The sequence below is a fragment of the Elgaria multicarinata genome, chromosome 13 (genome assembly GCF_023053635.1).
Source record: "Elgaria multicarinata webbii isolate HBS135686 ecotype San Diego chromosome 13, rElgMul1.1.pri, whole genome shotgun sequence".
NCBI classification, from domain to species: domain Eukaryota; kingdom Metazoa; phylum Chordata; class Lepidosauria; order Squamata; family Anguidae; genus Elgaria; species Elgaria multicarinata.
This window is the reverse complement of record NC_086183.1, coordinates 16,660,526-16,680,354: the sequence shown is the minus strand read 5'-3', so window position 1 is coordinate 16,680,354 and position 19,829 is coordinate 16,660,526. Positions and strand designations below refer to the sequence as shown.

The window sequence follows — 19,829 nt, the reverse complement described above, 5'->3', positions numbered from 1 at the left end:
CTTTGTATATTTGTTTTTAATGTTTACTGTTTTTAACTTTTGTAAACCGCCCAGAGAGCTTCAGCTATGGGGCAATATATAAATTCAATAAATAAATAAATAAATAAATAGCAGCAGCAGTGCAGAAATACAAATTTAAAACAGCAAAGTTAAAATTAAATTTATAGACTGTTAAAATGCTGAGAGAATAAAAATGATAATGAATGATATTCTCCTTCTTCAGTGTAACTAACAAAAAGCCGTCCCTTGCACATGCTACTCAGCCATTGACTGAGCTGTCATACTGCCATGGAATGTTCACCAACATTCCAACTGATCCTAGGGGAAGATGTTGGCCAAGCACAGATTGTCCAACGGTAGTTCTGTTGGGAGGGATGTGGGAGGCCAGTCTGGCTGCATTTTATGTGGAGCTGGAAATGAGAGAGGCCTGCCTGCCTGGAGACCACAGTGGGGGCCAGGAGCAGATGGGGCAGTGAGGCTGAAGGGAAGAAGGTCCAGAAACCAGGGAGGCTGGCAGAAGGAGGGCAGAGAGGCCAGATCTACACCAAGGAGGATATTGCACTTTGAAAGTGGTATGAAATCCATATATAAGAGGCAGGAGCCACACTACTGCTTTATAGCGGTAATAATAATAACAACAACAACAACAACAACAATAATAATAATAATATTTATTTCTTACCCGCCTCTCCCTTTGGATCGAGGCAGGGAACAACATTAGAACAGGAATCAATACATCTTAAAAATTCATGATTTTACATTGATCTGGATAGGCCTGCCGGAAAAGGCTAGTTTTTAAAGCTGCCTTAAAATCACACAGAGAGTTAATTCTACGAAGCTCCTCCGGCAGGCCATTCCACAATCTGGGGGCGACAGAAGAAAAGGTCCTCTGGGAAACTGGTGTCAGCCTAGTTTTAGCTGACTGAAGTAAGTTCTCCCCAGAGGACCTGAGTGTGCAGGGCGGACTGTATGGGAGAAGGCGATCCTGCAGGTAACCTGGACCCAAACCATGTAGGGCTTTAAAGGTAACGACCAACACTTTGTTCTTTGCCCGGAAACTAATTGGCAGCCAGTGGAGTGATTTTAATGTTGGGGTAATATGCTCACCCCTAGATGTACTGGTGACCAATCTGGCTGCCATATTTTGAACTAGTTGAAGTTTCTGAACTAGGTACAATGGTAGCCCTGTGTAGAGCGCATTGCAGAAGTCAAGCCTTGAGGTTACCAGCGCGTGCACTACTGTCTTTAGGTCTTCTATTGAAGTGCACTGACAACTGTTGGGGCCCATTGACACATACCATATACCGCTTCCATACCACTATATCCTGCTTAGTGTAGCTCCTGCCTCTTATATACCGCTTTCATAGTGCAATATCCTGCTTGGTGTAGATCTGCCCAGAGTCGCAAAGAGAGGACCAAGCAAAACTTCACCCAGCTCCTACAGATATGAGAGGGGCGAGTGCTGCTAGCAAGAAGGGACGGCAGGTAGGCAGGTGGGCTTAGGGAGTCTGGCATATTCATCTGAATGGCCCAGGCAAACTAGCCAGGGCTAAATGTGCATTTTGTCTAATTACGGGATCGAAGAGTTTTTGTTACCCTTTAAAAATGGAGTATTAATTGCCTGCCTTTGTCCCAACGAGACCTAAAGGTGAGCATTCTCTGCTCGCAGGGGTGGATTGGAGGGAAGATTAGCAACACCCAAAGAGCAACAGGAGAAGACTCACAGCTTGCAGTGTGTTCCTCGCCAGGGTGAGTTTCTCCTCACAGCTGAGAGTTCCATTCTGAATTTTGTTTGCTATCTGTAGTAGAAGCTCCAACCTGCAAGAAGAGGGTCAGAGTTCGTTCACACACACACACACACACAAATTAAAAATCAGAAAAACAAGGTTGTTTCTTTTCAAAGTAGAATAATTATTTGTATTTATATAATAATAATAATAATAATAACAACAACAACAACAACAATAATAACAATAATAATAATAGCAGATGTACATCTGTACATCCTACAGAGACATCTAGACACTTGAAACTCGGCATGCATGCGCACCTCAGGACTATTTGTGTTTTTAAGGCATTAATTAAAATTAATCAATTTAAACATGTGCCTGTGTTTGAAAATTGCAGTGCTATCTTCAGTCACTAGGTGGGAGACTTCCCTAATCAGCATATAGTTATTATTATTATTATTATTTATTTATTTATTTATTTATTTATTTATATCGCACCATCAATGTACATGGTGCTGTACGGATTACACAGTAAATAGCAAGATCCTGCCGCATAGGCTTACAATCTAATAAAGTTGTAGTAAACAATAAGGAGGGAAAGAGAATGCAAACAGGCATAGGGAAGTGTAAACAGGCACTGGGTAGGGTGAAGCTAAACAGTATAGAGTCAGAACAAACTCAATATTTAAAAGCTATAGGGAACAGAAAAGTTTTTAGCTGAGTTTTAAAAGCTGTGATTGATATAGTGTTGAAGTCAACATAGTTTGAAAGCGGGGTGGGGGAGAGAGGGAGCGTGGTCAGAGAGACAGTGAGAGCGTGGTCCGAGAGACAGAATTATACACCTGCCCCCTCCCTCCTCTTGTGGGGTAGACCCCCTCAGGGCAACGGAGTGGACAGACCCCTCTTACCATGTGTAAGGGCCCAGCAGGCATGGCTTCACAAAGACAACTACTTCGCTGCATCAGACTAAGGGCTATTCCAACTCGTGAGAAGCCAGCTCCATTTGCTAATATTTTATAAACAGTTTTGCTTGTTCTGAACGCCACCAGTTCAGCTTGCAAAGCATTTCACAGGAGTTGTCACTGTCACAACCCTCGTAACAACCCGGGAAAGAATGTCATGAGCCGGCCCGTCCTGCAGCGTGCCACCCACCTTTCCACGGCCGGCCGCAGCAACTTCTCGCGCTCCAGCATTTCTATGATGAGCTTGCCCCACTCTTCCTCCACATCATTGGGGTGGTAGCCCTGCGGCAGCTTAATGCGGCCAAATTCAATCCAGGTCTGGAAAGCACAAAGAAAGAGCAGTTGTTTTTCCTGGCCCTGTTACAGAATGGAACCTGTGCAAAGACGGGCCTCCCCCTGGGCTTTGGGGGTCTAAGCCCCTCTCTCTCCTTCCACAGTTTAAGTGCTGCTGCTACGACACTCAAACCAAGCAGAGAAAACCTCTCTAAGGCAATGAGAATCACCTTTCAGAACTTAGTAAATTCCCCACAAGAACAGTCTACCCCTGACTCCAAGAAGTGCTATTTGTAGTATGAGATGGACAGGGCTTTTTTTTTGGGGGGGGGAGTCATATGAGATAAGCCTGGGCCGCAGTTGAAGCCGCAGCCTGGACTGCGAGGGGCCCAGGTAAGCCCCCCTCCCCCACTTACCTGGCTCCACCGTCGCCGCCGTACAGACCGCGGTGGCGGACGGGGGAGCCACGTAAGCTCACCTGGCTCCCCACTTACCTGGCTCCAAAGCTTTGGAACGGTCCGAATCGCTTTGGACCGTTCCGAACCGCTTCGAGCTGATCCGGACCTCCCACGCTCCACTCCGGAACCAGGCTTCGGATCAGCCCGCTCTGCTTTGGATCCAGGGATCCGTAACAGAGCGGAGCACACCCCTATTTTCATCCCAATTCCACTTATTTTGATGTAAAATGGAGTGCCCTGTTAGACAAGGCTAGGGATCAGCAATCAGAGGCCAACCCCCCAAAAAGGTGTGTATGTGGCTATAGCAGCAGGCAGCCCACCTCCTCTACCAGCCTCTATCCACTCTGCAAGGCAGCTTTCTCATGAAAGTAGCTGCCAAACATCCACTTTCAATCCAATATTGCAGCAGAGCTGGAAGAGCAACTTCTTTTACGTTTGCTGCTCCAAATTTCAGTAGCGAAACACACACAGAGCCAAACTCAGCAAAACTGCCTGTGCTGTAATTTGCAGCCCACACGTTTTGCAGACCTGTTTGAAAGCAATGCCTTGTTTCGTTTTGTTTAAAGCAAAACCACACCTATTAACAATGGCAATTATTGTACACATCCTTGTCCATCCTTGTCCGTCTCTCACCTCCAGCAGTTTATACAACTCTTCAATGCTTCTTTTTTCTCGCTGTTTTGCTGGGATTTCTGTTTCTTTGAAGTGGATGTATTGGTTATAAAGTGCCTGTAAGAACAGAGAGAGTCAAGGAGTCACCCATGGAGTTATCTCACTCAAAGGAGAGGGAAATATCAAAAAACCATTAAGCCACACAATGGAGGGGAAACGCATCACCACCCACAGGGAATCCTCATAGATGCTATAGCCCTGCTATAGATTACACAGGCTGAAAGAGCAGGCGATAAGAACTGACTGGCCGTTTTAGGGGCTTGTGGCTCATGGCAACCAATCTCTAAGCCACTTCTTGCACTTGTAAGGAGGATGAAGACAGTTCTGGCATTGCCACTGATGGTATGAACAGATCCTGAGCTGTGATTGGTCCCATGTCCAATCCCAACCAACTATTCACAGCCCACCCTGGCTTAAAGTTCAGGGAGAAGATGGCTCCCAGTAATCCTTCATTAATGGGCTGTAGCTCAAACAAAGAGCCGTGCAGATTTAGCTAGAAAAATGCATCTAAACCTTACCTTGAGTTCTACAGGGTTCTGGGGAAAAGATTTGTCAGACATCATTATCGTGTGCTGCTTGATCCAGGAGATGAGTGTCTCCACATGGTTCTGGTATTCTAACCACCTTGTGTCCACCTCCTACAGAGAGAAAAGGAAGGGCCCTTAATATGGAATGATCAGGAATCAGTTGCCCCCAAATCAATAGCAGGCAAATTATCAAGGCAAGGACTGACTAAGCAACATGGAGAAAGGAAGATCCATTAAGACATGCACTTCCCATTTTGTTTCTTAAAATACTGCAAGCTTGCTGCCAAAGACGGTGCTTGACCAACTTGGGTTCTGATGCTGCACAAGCATGATATGGTTAAGGATCAGAGGGCTGCATGGAGAAAGAGGATTGCACAGAGATGCCTCTACAGCTATAGAAGCACAGCCTGTAGTGTAGCAAAAGAGCTGTAACGTTCCCGGCCCCTGTAGTTTACACTCTTCTCATTGATCTGCCCTTTGCAAAAAGGACAAACAACACTCTTCTCTCTTTCTGAACAACATGCAGGCTCTTTCACTCTTCCTAAAACTCTAAAACAGCCTTCCCAAATCTGGTGCCCAGATGTTTTGGACTTCAACTCCCATCATCCTCAGCAGCATGGCCAATGGTCAGAGATGGCGGGATTTGTAATCCAAAGCATCTGGAGGGCACCAGTTTCTGCTGCAGAAACTCGCTGTCCAAATCTTGATTAGCCAAGGTACTGGGTTATTTCAGCTAATTTCCCCTTTCCTTATAAGTTCATGGGAACAGAAAAACCTTGTTTTTGTGCCAAAGCAGTTTGAGACCGCCTGCTTCCAAAGGTGTTGGAGTGCTGGGATAGCCCATCCAGACTGAACAAGCAGCAGCAGAACTTACGGTGGCCGTGATCCCTTCTCCTCCCTCTGGGACTTTAGGAAAGGCATCGTAAATTGAAGACACATAAGTTATTACAGACTTTTCATCTGGTGAGGGGACATCAACATCTGAAAAAAGAGAAAGGAACAAAACTGTCAAATGCATGAACCAAAAAGAAAAGAAGCATGGGAGCTAGTTTTGTGTGTGTGCCTCATCTACACATGTAACATGTAAAGCCTTTGTCGCACTGTTGTTCCAGGAGGCTGAATGGTGGGAGATTCAGGGCAGATAAAAGGAAGCACTTCTTCACAGAGCTAGCAATTTGGATGGGTTTAAAAGGTGATTAGACAAATTCATGGAGGATCAGGCTATCAAAGGCTACTAGTCATGATGGCTTTATGCTACCTCCAGTTTCAGAGGGAGGGTGGCAGTTACTCATCATGCAACATCTACTTTCCCTTTTTGTCCTAAATGCTGAGAATAGAAGTAGGGTGAAAAGGAGGACAGGGCTCCTGTATCTTTAACAGTTGTATTGAAAAGGGAATTTCAGCAGGTGTCATTTGTATATATGGGGAACCTGGTGAAATTCCCTCTTCATCACCACAGTTAAAGCTGCAGGTGCCCTGCCCTCTTTTAAATCTGGTCACTCTAGCATAGCTCTTGCACCTTTAACTGTTGTGATGAAGAGGGAATTTCACCAGGTTCTCCATATATACAAAGGACACCTGCTGAAATTCCCTTTTCTATGCAACTGTTAAAGATACAGGAGCCCTGTCCTCCTTTTCATATGGTCACCCTAGAAGGATTCTGCATGACTTGAAAGCTTGCTGCCAATATTGTAGTACTAGCCAGTTCAGATTTCACTTCAACACATTTTCACAGCAGAACAGACATTGAAAGCCACTCTGCCAAAGACCCATCCGCTCTAATGGTCTGTATCAACTGAATACAATGTCTAAGAAAGCCCAGAAAGCCACGCATGTTCGTGCTGTTGACTTCCTCCATGATCACCTTCTGCATCCAGCAACCTGGTGACCCCAAGACGCTCGGCAATCTCGAAGGCCTGTTCCAGATTATCTCGGCTGCTCTGAATCTGAACCCTCTCCATATCCACTAGATCTGGCCTGCAGGAGACAGAAAAAGGCGATTCCATGTTCACAGAGTGTTTGCTGTCAGAAATTTCGGTTACAGGAGAGAAGGAGCAGCAAAGATGCCCCCCACCCACCCACTCCAACAAAGCTCTAGTGTCAGCCTTAGAATATGCAACCGAGTGACAAGGCGGTTTCACCACACATAACAAGACTTTTCTAGAACTGAAATAGTATTGTTGTTGGTTGTGGGGTCACGGAGGATTCTCAAGAAAACCTTCCTGACTTAAATTACCTTGCAAAAAAATTGAACTGATATTCTCCTAATTCATTTTTTTTTTTACATTCCCAATTATAGAAGCTAATAGTTTAGGATTTTAACAAATATAGAACAAAAGCAAATAGATGTAAAAAAAAATTGAGTTCAGCAATTTAATTCTTAACATTATCATCTTAACATTAGGAACTGGGGTGGGGGAAAGTCAGGGTTCATTGATTTATCAGTTTAACACTGATACCTGAACATTGGTGCACGCCTTGTCCAGGACACAACAATTACTGGAATAATCTGACAATGGGACGTGTTTATTTTTGTCCTGCAAATTGGGGGGGCGGGCGCTCAAAAGCCCCCTTCACATGAGTAACATACACACAAATGAGCTAAAGGGCCATGCCCCTGCCGCTAACAACACATGGCTCCTCCCACCCACATCCATGCATTATAGAATCATAGGCCATGGCTAGACCTACCTGGTCTAGAGCGACAGAGGAGGGAGGATCTCGTGATACGGTTATCACAAGAACTCCCCCTCTGTCTGCACGCGGCGTGCGGCGTCCTAGGAGGAAGAGGACGTTGCATCTGCCATTTTGGGTTTTTCCCCCCAGAATTTAAATTCAGAAATCCCACAGTTTTGGACTCAAATTACAAAATTTGAACTTTTAAAATTTGCAGAAGATTTCATTTTAGGAATGGGTAGCATGTCCATACCTGTATCTGTGGATAATAGCATTGAACATCTTTCCATCGCTCCAGCAGGATGAGAAGTTGGTGCACTTCACACCCACATAACCTGCAGTCACCTTCTGCGACCATAGGAGGAGCTTCTCTTTGGCGGACATGTCCCCTGACTCTCCGCTGATGTAGATGTCGGAGATCTGAAAGAGAAAACCACGGCCGTGAAGTAGTCACACCACTTGAGCAGATGCTTGGCAGGTGAAAGGAGACTGCATTTCAATGGCAAGGAAGCAAGAGTACATTCTCCAGCGCATTGAGTTAATTAAGGCAGTTACCTCAGGCAGGGAGGCAGGATGGGAGACAGGTAGATCTATATGACAATGGGATTGCTCCTCATTAAATATAAACCCGAATTTTCACTGATTTGAACCTAGCTGAAGAATGTCACACTGCAGCAGAACAGCGATTTATTTCCTAATATATATTTTTCTAGTGCAGTTATAAATGCGCACATGCGCATATACGAATATACGACGCTACAGAGGAGAGAAGCTATAAATTCTACATGCGGAGCTCCGCAGATTCATATTACAGAAAAACCAGGAGCGGCAGGGGTGGGAAAGGAATGAGGCAGCAGAATCAGAGAATTCAAACTACAAACGGTGCGAAGGAACAAGGAAGCCGATAGGTGGGAAATTGGGAAATCGGCCAATCACGTTGTCCCACCCTCAAAGCTCTGCCCACATGTCAAAATGTGATTTAACTCCCCCAAACACACATAACCATAACGTGGTGCAAACTCTGATGTGATCTAAAAGTCACGGTAAATCGCGAATGCGAAGATGCACATTATCACATAAAAAACCCCAGCGCTACGGCGAATGGACAGCTGCGTCCTGCGTCCTGAAACATGAACATGCACATTTAGGTCGGGGTAAACAATCCGTATAGACAAGCCCAAGGACACCTCAGTGCTTGCTAGCAATTTAGATAACATCTGTCTGGCAGTGAGTGAGAGGCTGCCAATCAGGGCATCTTTCCCTCACAGGATAAATGCAGATTTCTCAGCTGCTCACCCATCTCCCTTACAGATTCCCAAAAGCAGCAAGCAGAAGTGTTGTGCATTTCTGTGCTATCAGGCAGATCAGACTGAGTAACATTCCACTGTACAGCTGCTGCAATGCACATTCTTTCAACAAACCAGGGTGGACACAGATCTGCTGGGGATGTTTTAAGCATATGACAGGCCTTAGGGAATGGAGATCACCTGGATTTACATACTGGCTTGACAATTCGATGACCATTGGCAATTGCTATGCTTCATTTATTTAAGTTATTTATATTCCACCTTACAAACTAATTTTCCAAAGCAGCTTACTTTATTTATTTATTTATTTATTTATTTATTACATTTTTATACCGCCCGATAGCCAAAGCTCTCCGGGCGGTTCACATAATAAAAAACAAACAGAGCACCAATAATACACAGCAGCATTAAAAACCAAAATAGCACAAAAAAAGCCAACACCATCAGAGTCCATCATAAAACACCTTCTATGGGTTGTTTTCCTTCAACCATGGTTAAGTCTTACATCTGAATATCTAGAGGACAACTAGAGGGAGAGGGACAGGGGGAGTGCGACCCTGTTGATTTTATTGGACCTCTCAGCAGCTTTCAGTACCATCAACCATGGTATCCTTCTGGATAGGTTGTTTGGGCTGGCAGTTGGAGTTGCAGTGGTTCCGCTCCTACTTGGACGGCAAATTCCAGAAGGTGGTGCTGGGGGATTATTGCTCTGTGCTGTGGCACTTAGGCCATGGGGTTCCACAGGGCTCTATTTTATCCCCTATGCTGTTTAACATTTACATGAAACTGCTGGGGGAGGTTATCCGGTGATGTGGGTTGAGGTGTCATCAATATGCGGATGAACCCCAGCTCTACCTCTCCTTTTCATCAAACCTAGGTGAGGCAGTGGCTGTTCTGAATCAGTGCCTGAGCACAGTAATGGACTGGATGAGGGCCAATAAACTGAAATTTAATCCAGACAAGACGGGGGTACTGTTGGTGGGTGGTTCACTTGTCTGGCTAGGTGATGTTCGCCCTGTTCTTGACTGGGTTGCATTCCCCCTAAAGGAGCGGGTTTGTAGTTTGGGGGTGCTCTTGGATCCAGAACTGTCACTTGAGGCACAGAGGTCAAAGAGCATCTTTTATCAGCTTAGGCTGATATACCAACTGCGCCCTTATCTGGACAGAGATAGTCTAGCTACAGTTATCCATGCTCTGATAACCTCTCGCTTGGATTACTGCAATGCGTTATACATGGGGCTGCCTTTGAAAACGGTCCAGAAACTTCAACTGGTACAAAACAGGGCAGCACGTTTATTAACAGGGACTGGGCAACAAGACCACATCACACCAGTCCTTTTCCAGCTTCATTGGCTGCCAGTCCAGGTCCGGGCCTTATTCAAAGTGCTGGTATTAACTTTTAAATCCCTAAACGGCTTTGGGCCAGGCTATCTGAAGGAACGCCTCCTCCCATATATACCTGTCTGGAGAGAACCAAACCAAGATTAATTTTTGCCTGGTTAAATTAAGGTCATCCTCAGGGGTCCTTCTCCGCGAGCCCCTACCAAAGGAAGTGAGGCAGGTGGCTACCAGGAGGAGGGTCTTCTCTGCTGTGGCACCCTGGCTATGGAATGAGCTCTCTAAGGAGGTTTGCCTGGCACCTACACTATATTCCTTCAGACGCCAGGTGAAGACCTTTTTATTCTCTCAGCATTTTAACAGTCTATAAATTTAATTTTAACTTTGCTGTTTTAAATTTGTATTTTAAATTTGTAATTCTGCACTGCTGTTGATTTTATCCTGGTTGTGCTTTTATATTATATTTATATTGTATTTTATATCATGTTTTATACTGTTTGTTTTATATTTTGAATGGTTTTAATTTTTGTGAACCGCCCAGAGAGCTTCAGCTATTGGGCGGTATAAAAATGCAATGAATAAATTGAATGAATGAATGAATGAATGAATGAATGAATGAATGAATGAAATATTGGCCATAAACCCAGATGCAAAACTATGGTTTAAAGTGTGCTTGCAAACTGTGGGCTGCATTCACCATGGCTAAGTATCACATCTACACTCCATTCTCCCACCTCTCTGGGCTAGACATAGGCCTGTTATTCTCTTACTATACATGCCCCCTGGGCAGACCTAAACCACGGTTTTGCTCCAGGTGTACTGTGCCTACACCACATCCATTTCACAGGAGGACATTGGGAGATCAGGGATTAAGGCACAGCTAATTCCATCACCATGTTTAGAAGTTTTTGCCACCCAAAACGTCAACTTTGCCAACATTCTCAGAGGTCAAATTTTTCTTCAGGAGTGAAAGCAGGACTGGGGTGGGAGGGAAGGAAACGAAATTTAACCAGGCAAAAATTAATCTCGGTTTGGTTCTCTGCTGGCTCTAGACCTCTGAGGATTGCTTAATTCATGAAATGCAATGTTCAAAATGTAACATTTGAGCGCCAAAGGTAATGGCAGGCTTCAGGGAGGAGGGGGGAATGGCTCCCGACTGCGGAAGGCACGGGCTACGTTTAGACAGCGCGCCACATGTTCCCAGGGCCTTCACCCAGCGAGTTGCAGTGCCGGCTCCAAGCTCCATATTCCTTTTCTGTCTGGGAGCTGGGCTCCGCCCCCCACCTATGCAGGCAGCTGGGTGCACGTGCAGCACAGTGCTGACGGCATAGTGACCCAGTTTCCAACAAAAGATGGAGAGGGAGGGAGGGAGGGAGGGAGAGCGTGTGTGACGGATGGCTGAATGCTTTCTGCATGCACATGACACAGTGTGCACACACCTCTGGGCACGAGGCAAGTGCTGGGTTCGGGGGCGGGGCTGCCTTCCCTCTGCTGCCAGCTGGATTACTACCGCTTCAGGGGAGGAGGCAAGAACACAGCCATGCTGGCGGAGAGACAGGGAGGCTGCTGGGTCCCTAAGTCAGCTGATTTCCCTGGAAAAACTCACCCCTGGGAAGTAAGCTGGGTGTCATGGCTTAGAGGGGCTCAGGGGGCTGTGTTTTACCCCTCCCACCCTATCACAATTTACAAGGATATTGGGGGGGGGCAGGGATCCAACATGCAAATTGTTCTTTTTTAGGTGACCACATGTTTTGGACAGCCTAACAGCCACCTGCAGCCCTGCCTCTGCCCCCACTCAGGGGATGGAGGGACAGGGTCTTTAGAAGCTTTAGAAGCATTTGGAAGCTGTGAGAATTCTCAGAGTACCTTCAGAGTCCAGAGGCGCCACTCCCCAGCCCCCAGCCCTGCTATGAACTCAATCTATCATCATGATAGACATGGTGGATACACAAGGCATGGTGTGGAGAATATGGATAGGAAGACAATTTTCTCCCTCTCTCAAAATACTAGAACCCACTGGGGTCATCCCATGAAGCTGATTGGTGGGAGATTCAGGACAAATAAAAGGAAGTACTTCTTCACACAGCGCATAGTTAAAATATGGAACTCACTACCACAAGATGCAGTGATGACCACCAATCTGGATGGCTTTAAAAGGGGGTTGCATAAATTCTTGGAGGCGAAGGCTATCAATGGCTACTAGGCCTGATGGTTGTGTGCTATCTCCAGTATTCGAGGCAATAAGCCTGTGTGCACCAGTTGCTGGGGAACATGGGCGGGAGGGTGCTGTTGCACCATGTCCTGCTTGTTCATCCCTGGCCGATGGCTGGTTGGCCACTGTGTGAACAGAGTGCTGGACTAGAGGGACCCTTGGTCTGATCCAGCAGGGCACTTGTTATGTTCTTATGTTCTTAAGGTAAGATCTCACAGCCAGTCTAAGAGGAGTGTGTGGCTCCTATCCTCTCCGTACAGCCCTAGAGTTTTCTCCCCGAAATGGGAAAGCGCTTTCAATGGAAAGAAGCACAGAGGAGAGCTCGGGGTGTTCAGCACCAGGGTGGGGGAGGTAGAAAAGGGGAGTGGCAGTAGCAGTGTCACTAACGCCAATACCAGAGAGCACTTGGCAGTGTCACAGTACTTGCGACAGGCCTGCTGCAGTTTTTGCAGCAACCGTGGGTCAGGGCTCCTAACAGGCCTGCAGCCTACAGCTTGCACCCCCCCCCCCGCTCTAGAGTCACCATTCACGGTGATGCATTGCTAAAACCTCTTCCTAGTTTTTGCTGGGGAGGGAGATATCTCCCCCAGGCTCGCTTTCCACGCATGTCCAGCTGCAATGGAGTCTCGGCTCGGAGGCAAGAAACCAAGAACTCTGCCGGAGGCGCACGGAGGCAGCCTCTCCCGCTTCTCCACACAGCCAAGGAGAGGCAGCTTCGCCATTTGTATTCCGCTGCTCACCTCCTTCCCCAGAGTCTGACATGCTTATTGCATAGGAAAGCAGGGTCCTTTGTCAGCGGCTGCCACACAGACGGCTCCTTGGGCGTTTGCTCTTCCCAGGCTCAGAACTGTCAGAGCTCTTTCTTCAAAAAAAAAAAACCCTCCAAAAATATTGCTACAAGCTTTGAAAGCCTCCCAGAGCACGATGGTCAAATTGAGGACACCCCAAATTTCAGCCTGTCATTATTCTCATAAAGGTGTGAAACACCTACAGATGCCTCAGGAGCAGGCCCAGCATTGTTAAGTCAGTCCGGTTAGGAACCTGCCAGGGCGTGGCAGGGGGCGTGGCACCGCCAAACAGACACACCAGGGAACAGTGCCACTGGCTACTGTCATCTCTTTCATTCTCGTCCACATACTCAGGCATGCAAACAAGAGGGACGTGGGTAATGCCGCAGCAAGCAGTGGCATTTCGCTACATTTGGGATGCTAACCAGAGTTAAGTCAACAAACCATGGTTAGGTATGGTGTTTTCTGCACTGTGTCTTATTTGCTGTAGTCATAGCTACTCTTGTCCAAGTTCCACAATATCAAATTTGCCTTATTTTGGAGGCACTTTCTAGAGTGCCTCCAATAAAGAGCCTTGCCAGAAAGAATGAGTGGTATCTCACAAAGACCCAGACCCAGTTTTACCTTCATTATGGAGCCTTAGAAAGGCTAAATTTGGCCTCTCCAAGGCTCCATAGCGGTTTGCTGCCACGTTTTGGCGGCAACTCACCTATTTTCCCACCACACTGCTGAATTTGGCAGGTGTGTGGTCTACCAAGGTGGGCCAGAGGCCAGGGGGAAGAATTGGCCCATGGCCTCCCCAAAGTTGCCACCCTTTTGGTATGGTGAACTGTTCCCCTCTGCGACACTGGCTTTTTTCTGCCAAAGGAACAGCATATTTCCCATGTACATAGGAGCGCATCATGTGCAATTTTTTAATTATTTAGTCAAGTTAGCAGATGAGTAGTGTCAGGTCCTCCAGGAGTAACAGAGATAAGATTAGAACTTTAAAAAAAAGTTTTATTAAAAAACAGTAATAAAACGGTAATTTAATGGGTAACTGTGAACATTATTCACAGACATGAAAAAGGAGAGAGAGAAAGATAAGAACTGATGGCATTACATCTAGGCTGTAAGGAAAGAAGGGGGGATTACAGTGCAAACTGAAAGCTAGCTAAAGGAAGAGAATGTGTATGTTATAATTTTCCATCCTTATGCTCTGTTCAAAACACAGGGAGAGGGAATCTAAGGGCGGGGTACTTGAAATCCTTAGCATCAGTGTAAGATCCTAAAAAGTGACTTTCCTGAGCCATGGAAAGACTTTACCAAAGTCCACTGGAAGTGGGAGCGCAGGAAAAGGGCACTCAAAGATGGGATTTCAGGCTAAATCAAGCTGAGTTTATCCCAGCAAGACTTTTTTTTTCTGGAATCACCTGGAATTCAGGGGTTTACAGGTGAAAGAAGAGGCACCCAGCTGGGAGTTCCATCTTCCCCAACTCAGAGCCCTTTAGACATGTTGGATTACAACTTTTATCATCTCCAGCCAGCACGGCCATTGGGGTTGAGAAGGCTGCAGAAGGTTTCAGCAGGAATTTTCAAGTGCACATTGGCCTAGTCCACTATAGCTATACTAGCTCACCTTTGTGGACCGAATGTAACATTTGGGCCAAGGAGCTCATGAGTGAGACACACAAACGGCAGCAGAATAGTGCTCTCCGGCATCAATTCACTTAAGAACATTTTATGCCCCTCCTTTTTGAGATGCTGTGTTCCTGTCTTTGAAGTTCAAGGGCTGAGAAATGAGGAGGCAACATCAGGTTGTTTCTACAAACACACGAGGGAAATGATGCTATTTTGGTCCCCAGATCATTTTGCCATTTGCCAATCTGAGCAAATGGATGGGAAACGGAATTGGTACCTCCTTCCCTTCAAAAGAGTAACAGTCTCATTGAGACAGATGGCTAAAAGCCATCAACCTACACATCCCTTGCCCACGGAAGGAGAAGGGGAGGCAATAACCTACTAAACAAACCGCTAATTGCAAGATATGAGGATGAAGGAATGGAGATGTCCAGGAAGACCTTAAAAATTGCCTTGCTGGATCAGATCAATAGTCCTTCGAGCTCAGCCGCCCATCTCCCAAGAGATGGAACGAAATGTTGAAAAGCAGGGCATGACGAGAAATATCCATCTCCGAACATGGGGTGTGCATTTCTAACTATGGTTACGATCAGCAACTAACCAACAGTCTCCACCTCCATGTATTTGTCTCATTACAATGCAAGCTTTCCCCAATCTGGTGCCCTCCAGGTGTGCTGGATTGCAACTCCCATCTTCCCCAGCAGGATGGGGAAGGCTGTGTTAGGCCATCACAACATCCTTTGAAAACAATTTCCATGTGTTACCTATTAGTTGCATGAAACAGGACTTGTTCATTTTACCTGAAATCTCAAATCAAAAGGAGAATCACCATTTATTCCCTTTATACCTCTTTCTGAGAGTTCATGTATATTAGCTAGTTATAATCTTTACAACAACACTGTAAGGTAGGTGAGTATTATTATCATGATATTGCAGATGGTGAGGTGAGATCTGATTGAAGGGGAGGAATTCCTGTTCCACAACTCCATTTTTAGCCCCAAACCCTAGTTCCCCAAAAGAGAGAAAGGGGCAGTGAGTAAACTAATACGTACCCCCATGGTACATGCTTTAACTGACTCAGGGAAGCCAGCCAAACAACCTGAAAGCCTGCAGCCCAATTTCTCACTGAAGAGTAGTAACGGGGTGGGTGGACGGGGGGCTCAATTCAGGAGCATTAGCGCTGAATCCAAACAGCATTCCTAGGCCTACTGTCTCTGTGTTGCTGCTGACAGACCAAAATAAAATGATAAATCAGATGCAGCTGAGCCTTAGGGGCAGGATCTACACCAATGCTTTAAAACAGTTTATAACAGCAGTGACAAGTGCTGGGGCCCAGGACACATGCCATATACAGCTTTCAAACCGTTTTCAAAGTGTCGTATCCTAGATCTGGCCAGGGTCAGCCACAATGTTTTGGAATAAGAGCAGCTCCAGGCAAATAGCAGACATATTTTTTACAAGAGGCATCTGGTAACCTCTCTGGCTATTCACCGTCAGCTCCCCCCTCCCCCCTCCCTCAGTCACTCCACCTTCTTCTGCCGATTCAGATCAGAGCATCATGATAATTTAATGGCTGCTTTCTCCTCTCTAACAAGCTTCAAAGACTTCTTCCAGAGCGATGCTGCTTTCTGAGGGGCGGGGAATAGCACCCCCTCCATGAAAGGGTCTGTCCTTGGAATTCTTAGAAGAGGAAGGAGGAAGGAAGGAAGGAAGGAAGGAAGGAAGGAAGGAAGGGATTGACCGAATCATATTGGAGGAAAAGATGTTGAGATAAAAGCTTTTGAATGAAGAGACCACATTAGACAGCTTGCAAATGCAATAATAATAATTATTAAAATCCTGGGGGGAAATGACTATAAGGCACTTAGTGAGAGAACCACAATCTTCGCTATGAACGCAGAAAAGCTGCCGTTCCCAGGGCATCCAGAGAATATTCTCATCCCAGCATGGCAAAGTATTCCAGGCCCTACTGAACCAAACGTATCTTGAGAACAAAAACAAGACTCTTCTCCCCTGACACCAAGAGGTGAACAAGAGAACCTGCAAAGAAGAGTTACATTGATCTCACCCTCCAAGGGGCAGAGCTCCTTCTACAAAAGAATCCAGTCCCTGCAAAAGACAGGAGTTTTCCACAAGGCAAGCGCAGAAGCGGACAAGGTGGATGAAAATAACTTTAATTAAAAAAAGAGTCTCTCCTTAATATTTTTTCCTGATTTAATCTATACACATTCTTAAAATTGAATCATTACCATCTACCGAACACTTTCAGTTAAATTGTAAGGGTACTATTTCATTGCAAACCAGTATGTTTTACTTCATTATAGCAATTAGTCAGCATATGCATGCTTGTTCAGAAAATACAACCATTTCAAAATGGGAAACTGAATTTAACTCAATGGTTTAAATTGCATTTTTTTCCCCCATTCCAGATTTTAAATCATTATACACTGGCACTGGACAGAGAATCTCAGCTTTAAAACAAAACAAAAAAACAGAACCCTCACATTTCTAGCCATTATAGCTGCAGCGAGAAGTTTGCTGATAAATGAGCAATATGAGGTAACATTTCAGGTGGCCAAGATTCCAAGTAGTCAAGACTGGGGCTTGAGTGATTTTCCTCATAAATAGCAAAGGAATAAACTTGCAAAAATAAACCAACATATACAATTACCCCTTTGCATAATCCATATAAACTATGGATCCATATAAACTATGATTATGATTTCTCTTTTACATACAGCCTCTCTCTAAATATGTTGAAAGGAATTCATATTCTGTATAGGACTGGCCCTTAAACATTCCAAGTTTGCTCCTAAGAAGTTGGAATCTCTTTCCATTTCTGAATGCGCTGATTCTACTTTGATGTCCAAGGATTGCAAGAGGATGCCCAACTCCAATAAATTTTCTTTGACCTCACTCCACATCCCCAAACACACAACATAGTGCATTATGCCACCAAGCCCAAAATCATATCAAGCTGAACTGTTGAAATATGGGAATGCCTTACCCAAACCAGAACATTTTAGCCAAAACAGAAGAATCGCTGCACTAACTTATTGATCATTTCTATTTAGGGTGGAAACATCTCCATCATGGCTGCTAGTCGTGATGGTGATTTGGCACCTCCACATGCAGGGGTCGCATGTCACTGGACATGAGCAGCTCAGGACCAACAAGAGGGGACAGCTCTTGCTTTCATGATCCGCTTGTAGGCTTTCTAGAGGCAGCTGGGTGACCTTGTGAAAATAGGAGGCTGCTGAACAAGACGAACCTTCAGCCTAACCTAGCAAGGCTCCTCTTACATTATTGTTGTTGTTGTTGTTGTTGTTGCCCTTTGCCCGTTCTAGGGGGTGAAGTGAGTTCATTGCGACAGACAACACCTCTCCACCCACCTGGCCCCAGCAGCATTAGGGTCTTGCAACTCACGCTGCATTTCGTTCTGCAATGAGTGAACATGCAGATCTGTGCTTTTGAAGCGCCTCCCCCTTCAGGGACTCCTACCTATATTGATTCATCTGCTGAGGAACTATTGCTCATTGCAAGGGATTTGAGTTGGGGTGGAGGGGGGACACTCCCTACTCATAGAGGGGAGACTGCCATTGCGCTGTACAAACGGAGCTGGTGGGTGTGTCCCAGAGCACACAGACAGCACTTCCCTGTATGTGGAACAGACCACCAATCATTGTTCTTCAAGGAAGCTTTTCAACCATGACTGATTTTCTCATTAGGGAATCTCTGATAAGCCTCCAAGAAGCCCTTGGGTTTACCAGTAGGAAAAGCCACTGATGTAAAAGAACAATCAGGCTTTTAGCTTTGATGCTTGGATTTCCTTAGGGGGACACAACAGCCTGGGAATGATCCAAGATAGTCACAGTCAAGAGGAACACAGGCCTAGATCATATGAGACTGGAACGGTCATTTCAGGATAAGACTCTGTTAATCTTGACAGAACAAAGCCGTCCACTACAACCCTTTCCTCCTTTCATAGCCCATACGAATCATACCAACTGAGATGGGTCCCTTGCTTTTATCCACTTGTGGTTGGCAGGGTTCATAGTTTTGCTCCCTCCTGCTGCTTCTAACTCTGAGTTCACACATACAAGGTTGAACCATTTCTAGAAAGCTCTCCAGGATATCCTGGGATTGCTCATTAGAGTCATGATCAGTATGACCGTACAAGTTATCCAAGCACTCATTTGGGGAGGCAATATTTTTAGGAATACTAATGAAGCGGGATAGAATTGCACTGAGCCCCAGCATCCTCCGAGATAGATCTTGTGGTGTGTGTCTTAGATCATGTAGTGCAGGACTGAGGACCAGCCCAACCTGGGAATTGGGCTGGTCCTACAATCAGCAAATGACATGCCCACCCTTCAACAGTGTATCTTTGCCGGTTGTCAAACCTGGTTAGACGAATCAAAGAATCAGTGAGGCAGGAAGGAACTTGACTGCTTGTCTAATTAATCTACTCTTTTGAATTGGTAAAATGTTCTGGACTATAAACAAACCCAACTCTCTTAAAGCTCTACGAACTTAAGCTCCTGCCAGCATATAACTAGAGACAAAACATTTGGTAGAATGGATGAGCTTCACCATAGCATCCTCCTGTAGCAAATTCAATGGGTGCGAATTTTAGGGCATGTTCCAGGTCTGACTAGGCAAGGACATGGGTTGGGTGGTGGTGGTGGTGGTGAGGTTGCATGTGACTCCACTTGCTTGCTTGAGTGCATTTGGAGCTACTTGATTTATAAGCCCTCACTCTCGGCTTGAGACACTCTGCAGTCAAGTTTACGTGAGTCAGTCTGGGGCACAGTGTAGCCTGGGTTTTGTAGAATTCTACAACTCCTCTCCTCGCAATTAGAAACTGCTTGCTGATAGGTAACCCGACACAACTTTGCAGATTATAGAACCAACAGATTCTTGGCCATCTTTTAAACAACTGTTCTCGATCTCTTTATGGCTGCTTTTTTTAAAAATAATAATAATATTAGACTAAATAAAAACAAACAAATATGACAATTTAACACACCATACATAGAAAAAACAAACAAATACATAACAGATTACTTGAATATATAAATGTTAACATATAATACTTTATCCATAACATAATCCAACATAATCCAACATAATCCAACAAGTGCTCCCCCTTCCATTCAGGATCATTCCTGTTTTTTATGGCTGCCTTTATAGGTATTTGAAAATTATTTTGTTCCCCACCTGCTCTCATTTTCTTTAAACTAAACATGCCCAGCTCCTTGTTCCA

The 19,829-nt window shown here is 45.4% G+C and overlaps 2 protein-coding genes across 3 annotated transcripts in view; one reads left to right on the top strand and one right to left on the bottom strand.

Annotated features, from left to right (window-relative positions):
• PABPC4 (poly(A) binding protein cytoplasmic 4) overlaps positions 1–19,829 on the top strand; it is a 563,337-nt gene that overhangs the window by 251,662 nt on the left and 291,846 nt on the right. The gene's annotated exons all lie outside the window — the stretch shown is intronic.
• The window catches only part of MACF1 (microtubule actin crosslinking factor 1), a 324,508-nt gene that overhangs the window by 182,121 nt on the left and 122,558 nt on the right, over positions 1–19,829 (bottom strand). For both annotated transcript variants that reach the window (XM_063139804.1, XM_063139803.1), the window contains 7 exons: positions 7,552–7,718; positions 6,487–6,599; positions 5,497–5,603; positions 4,614–4,733; positions 4,057–4,152; positions 2,883–3,010; positions 1,725–1,818 (listed from right to left, as the gene is read on the bottom strand). In XM_063139804.1, coding sequence (XP_062995874.1) covers positions 1,725–1,818; positions 2,883–3,010; positions 4,057–4,152; positions 4,614–4,733; positions 5,497–5,603; positions 6,487–6,599; positions 7,552–7,718 — 825 coding nt within the window. The remainder of the gene's footprint in view (positions 1–1,724; positions 1,819–2,882; positions 3,011–4,056; positions 4,153–4,613; positions 4,734–5,496; positions 5,604–6,486; positions 6,600–7,551; positions 7,719–19,829) is intronic.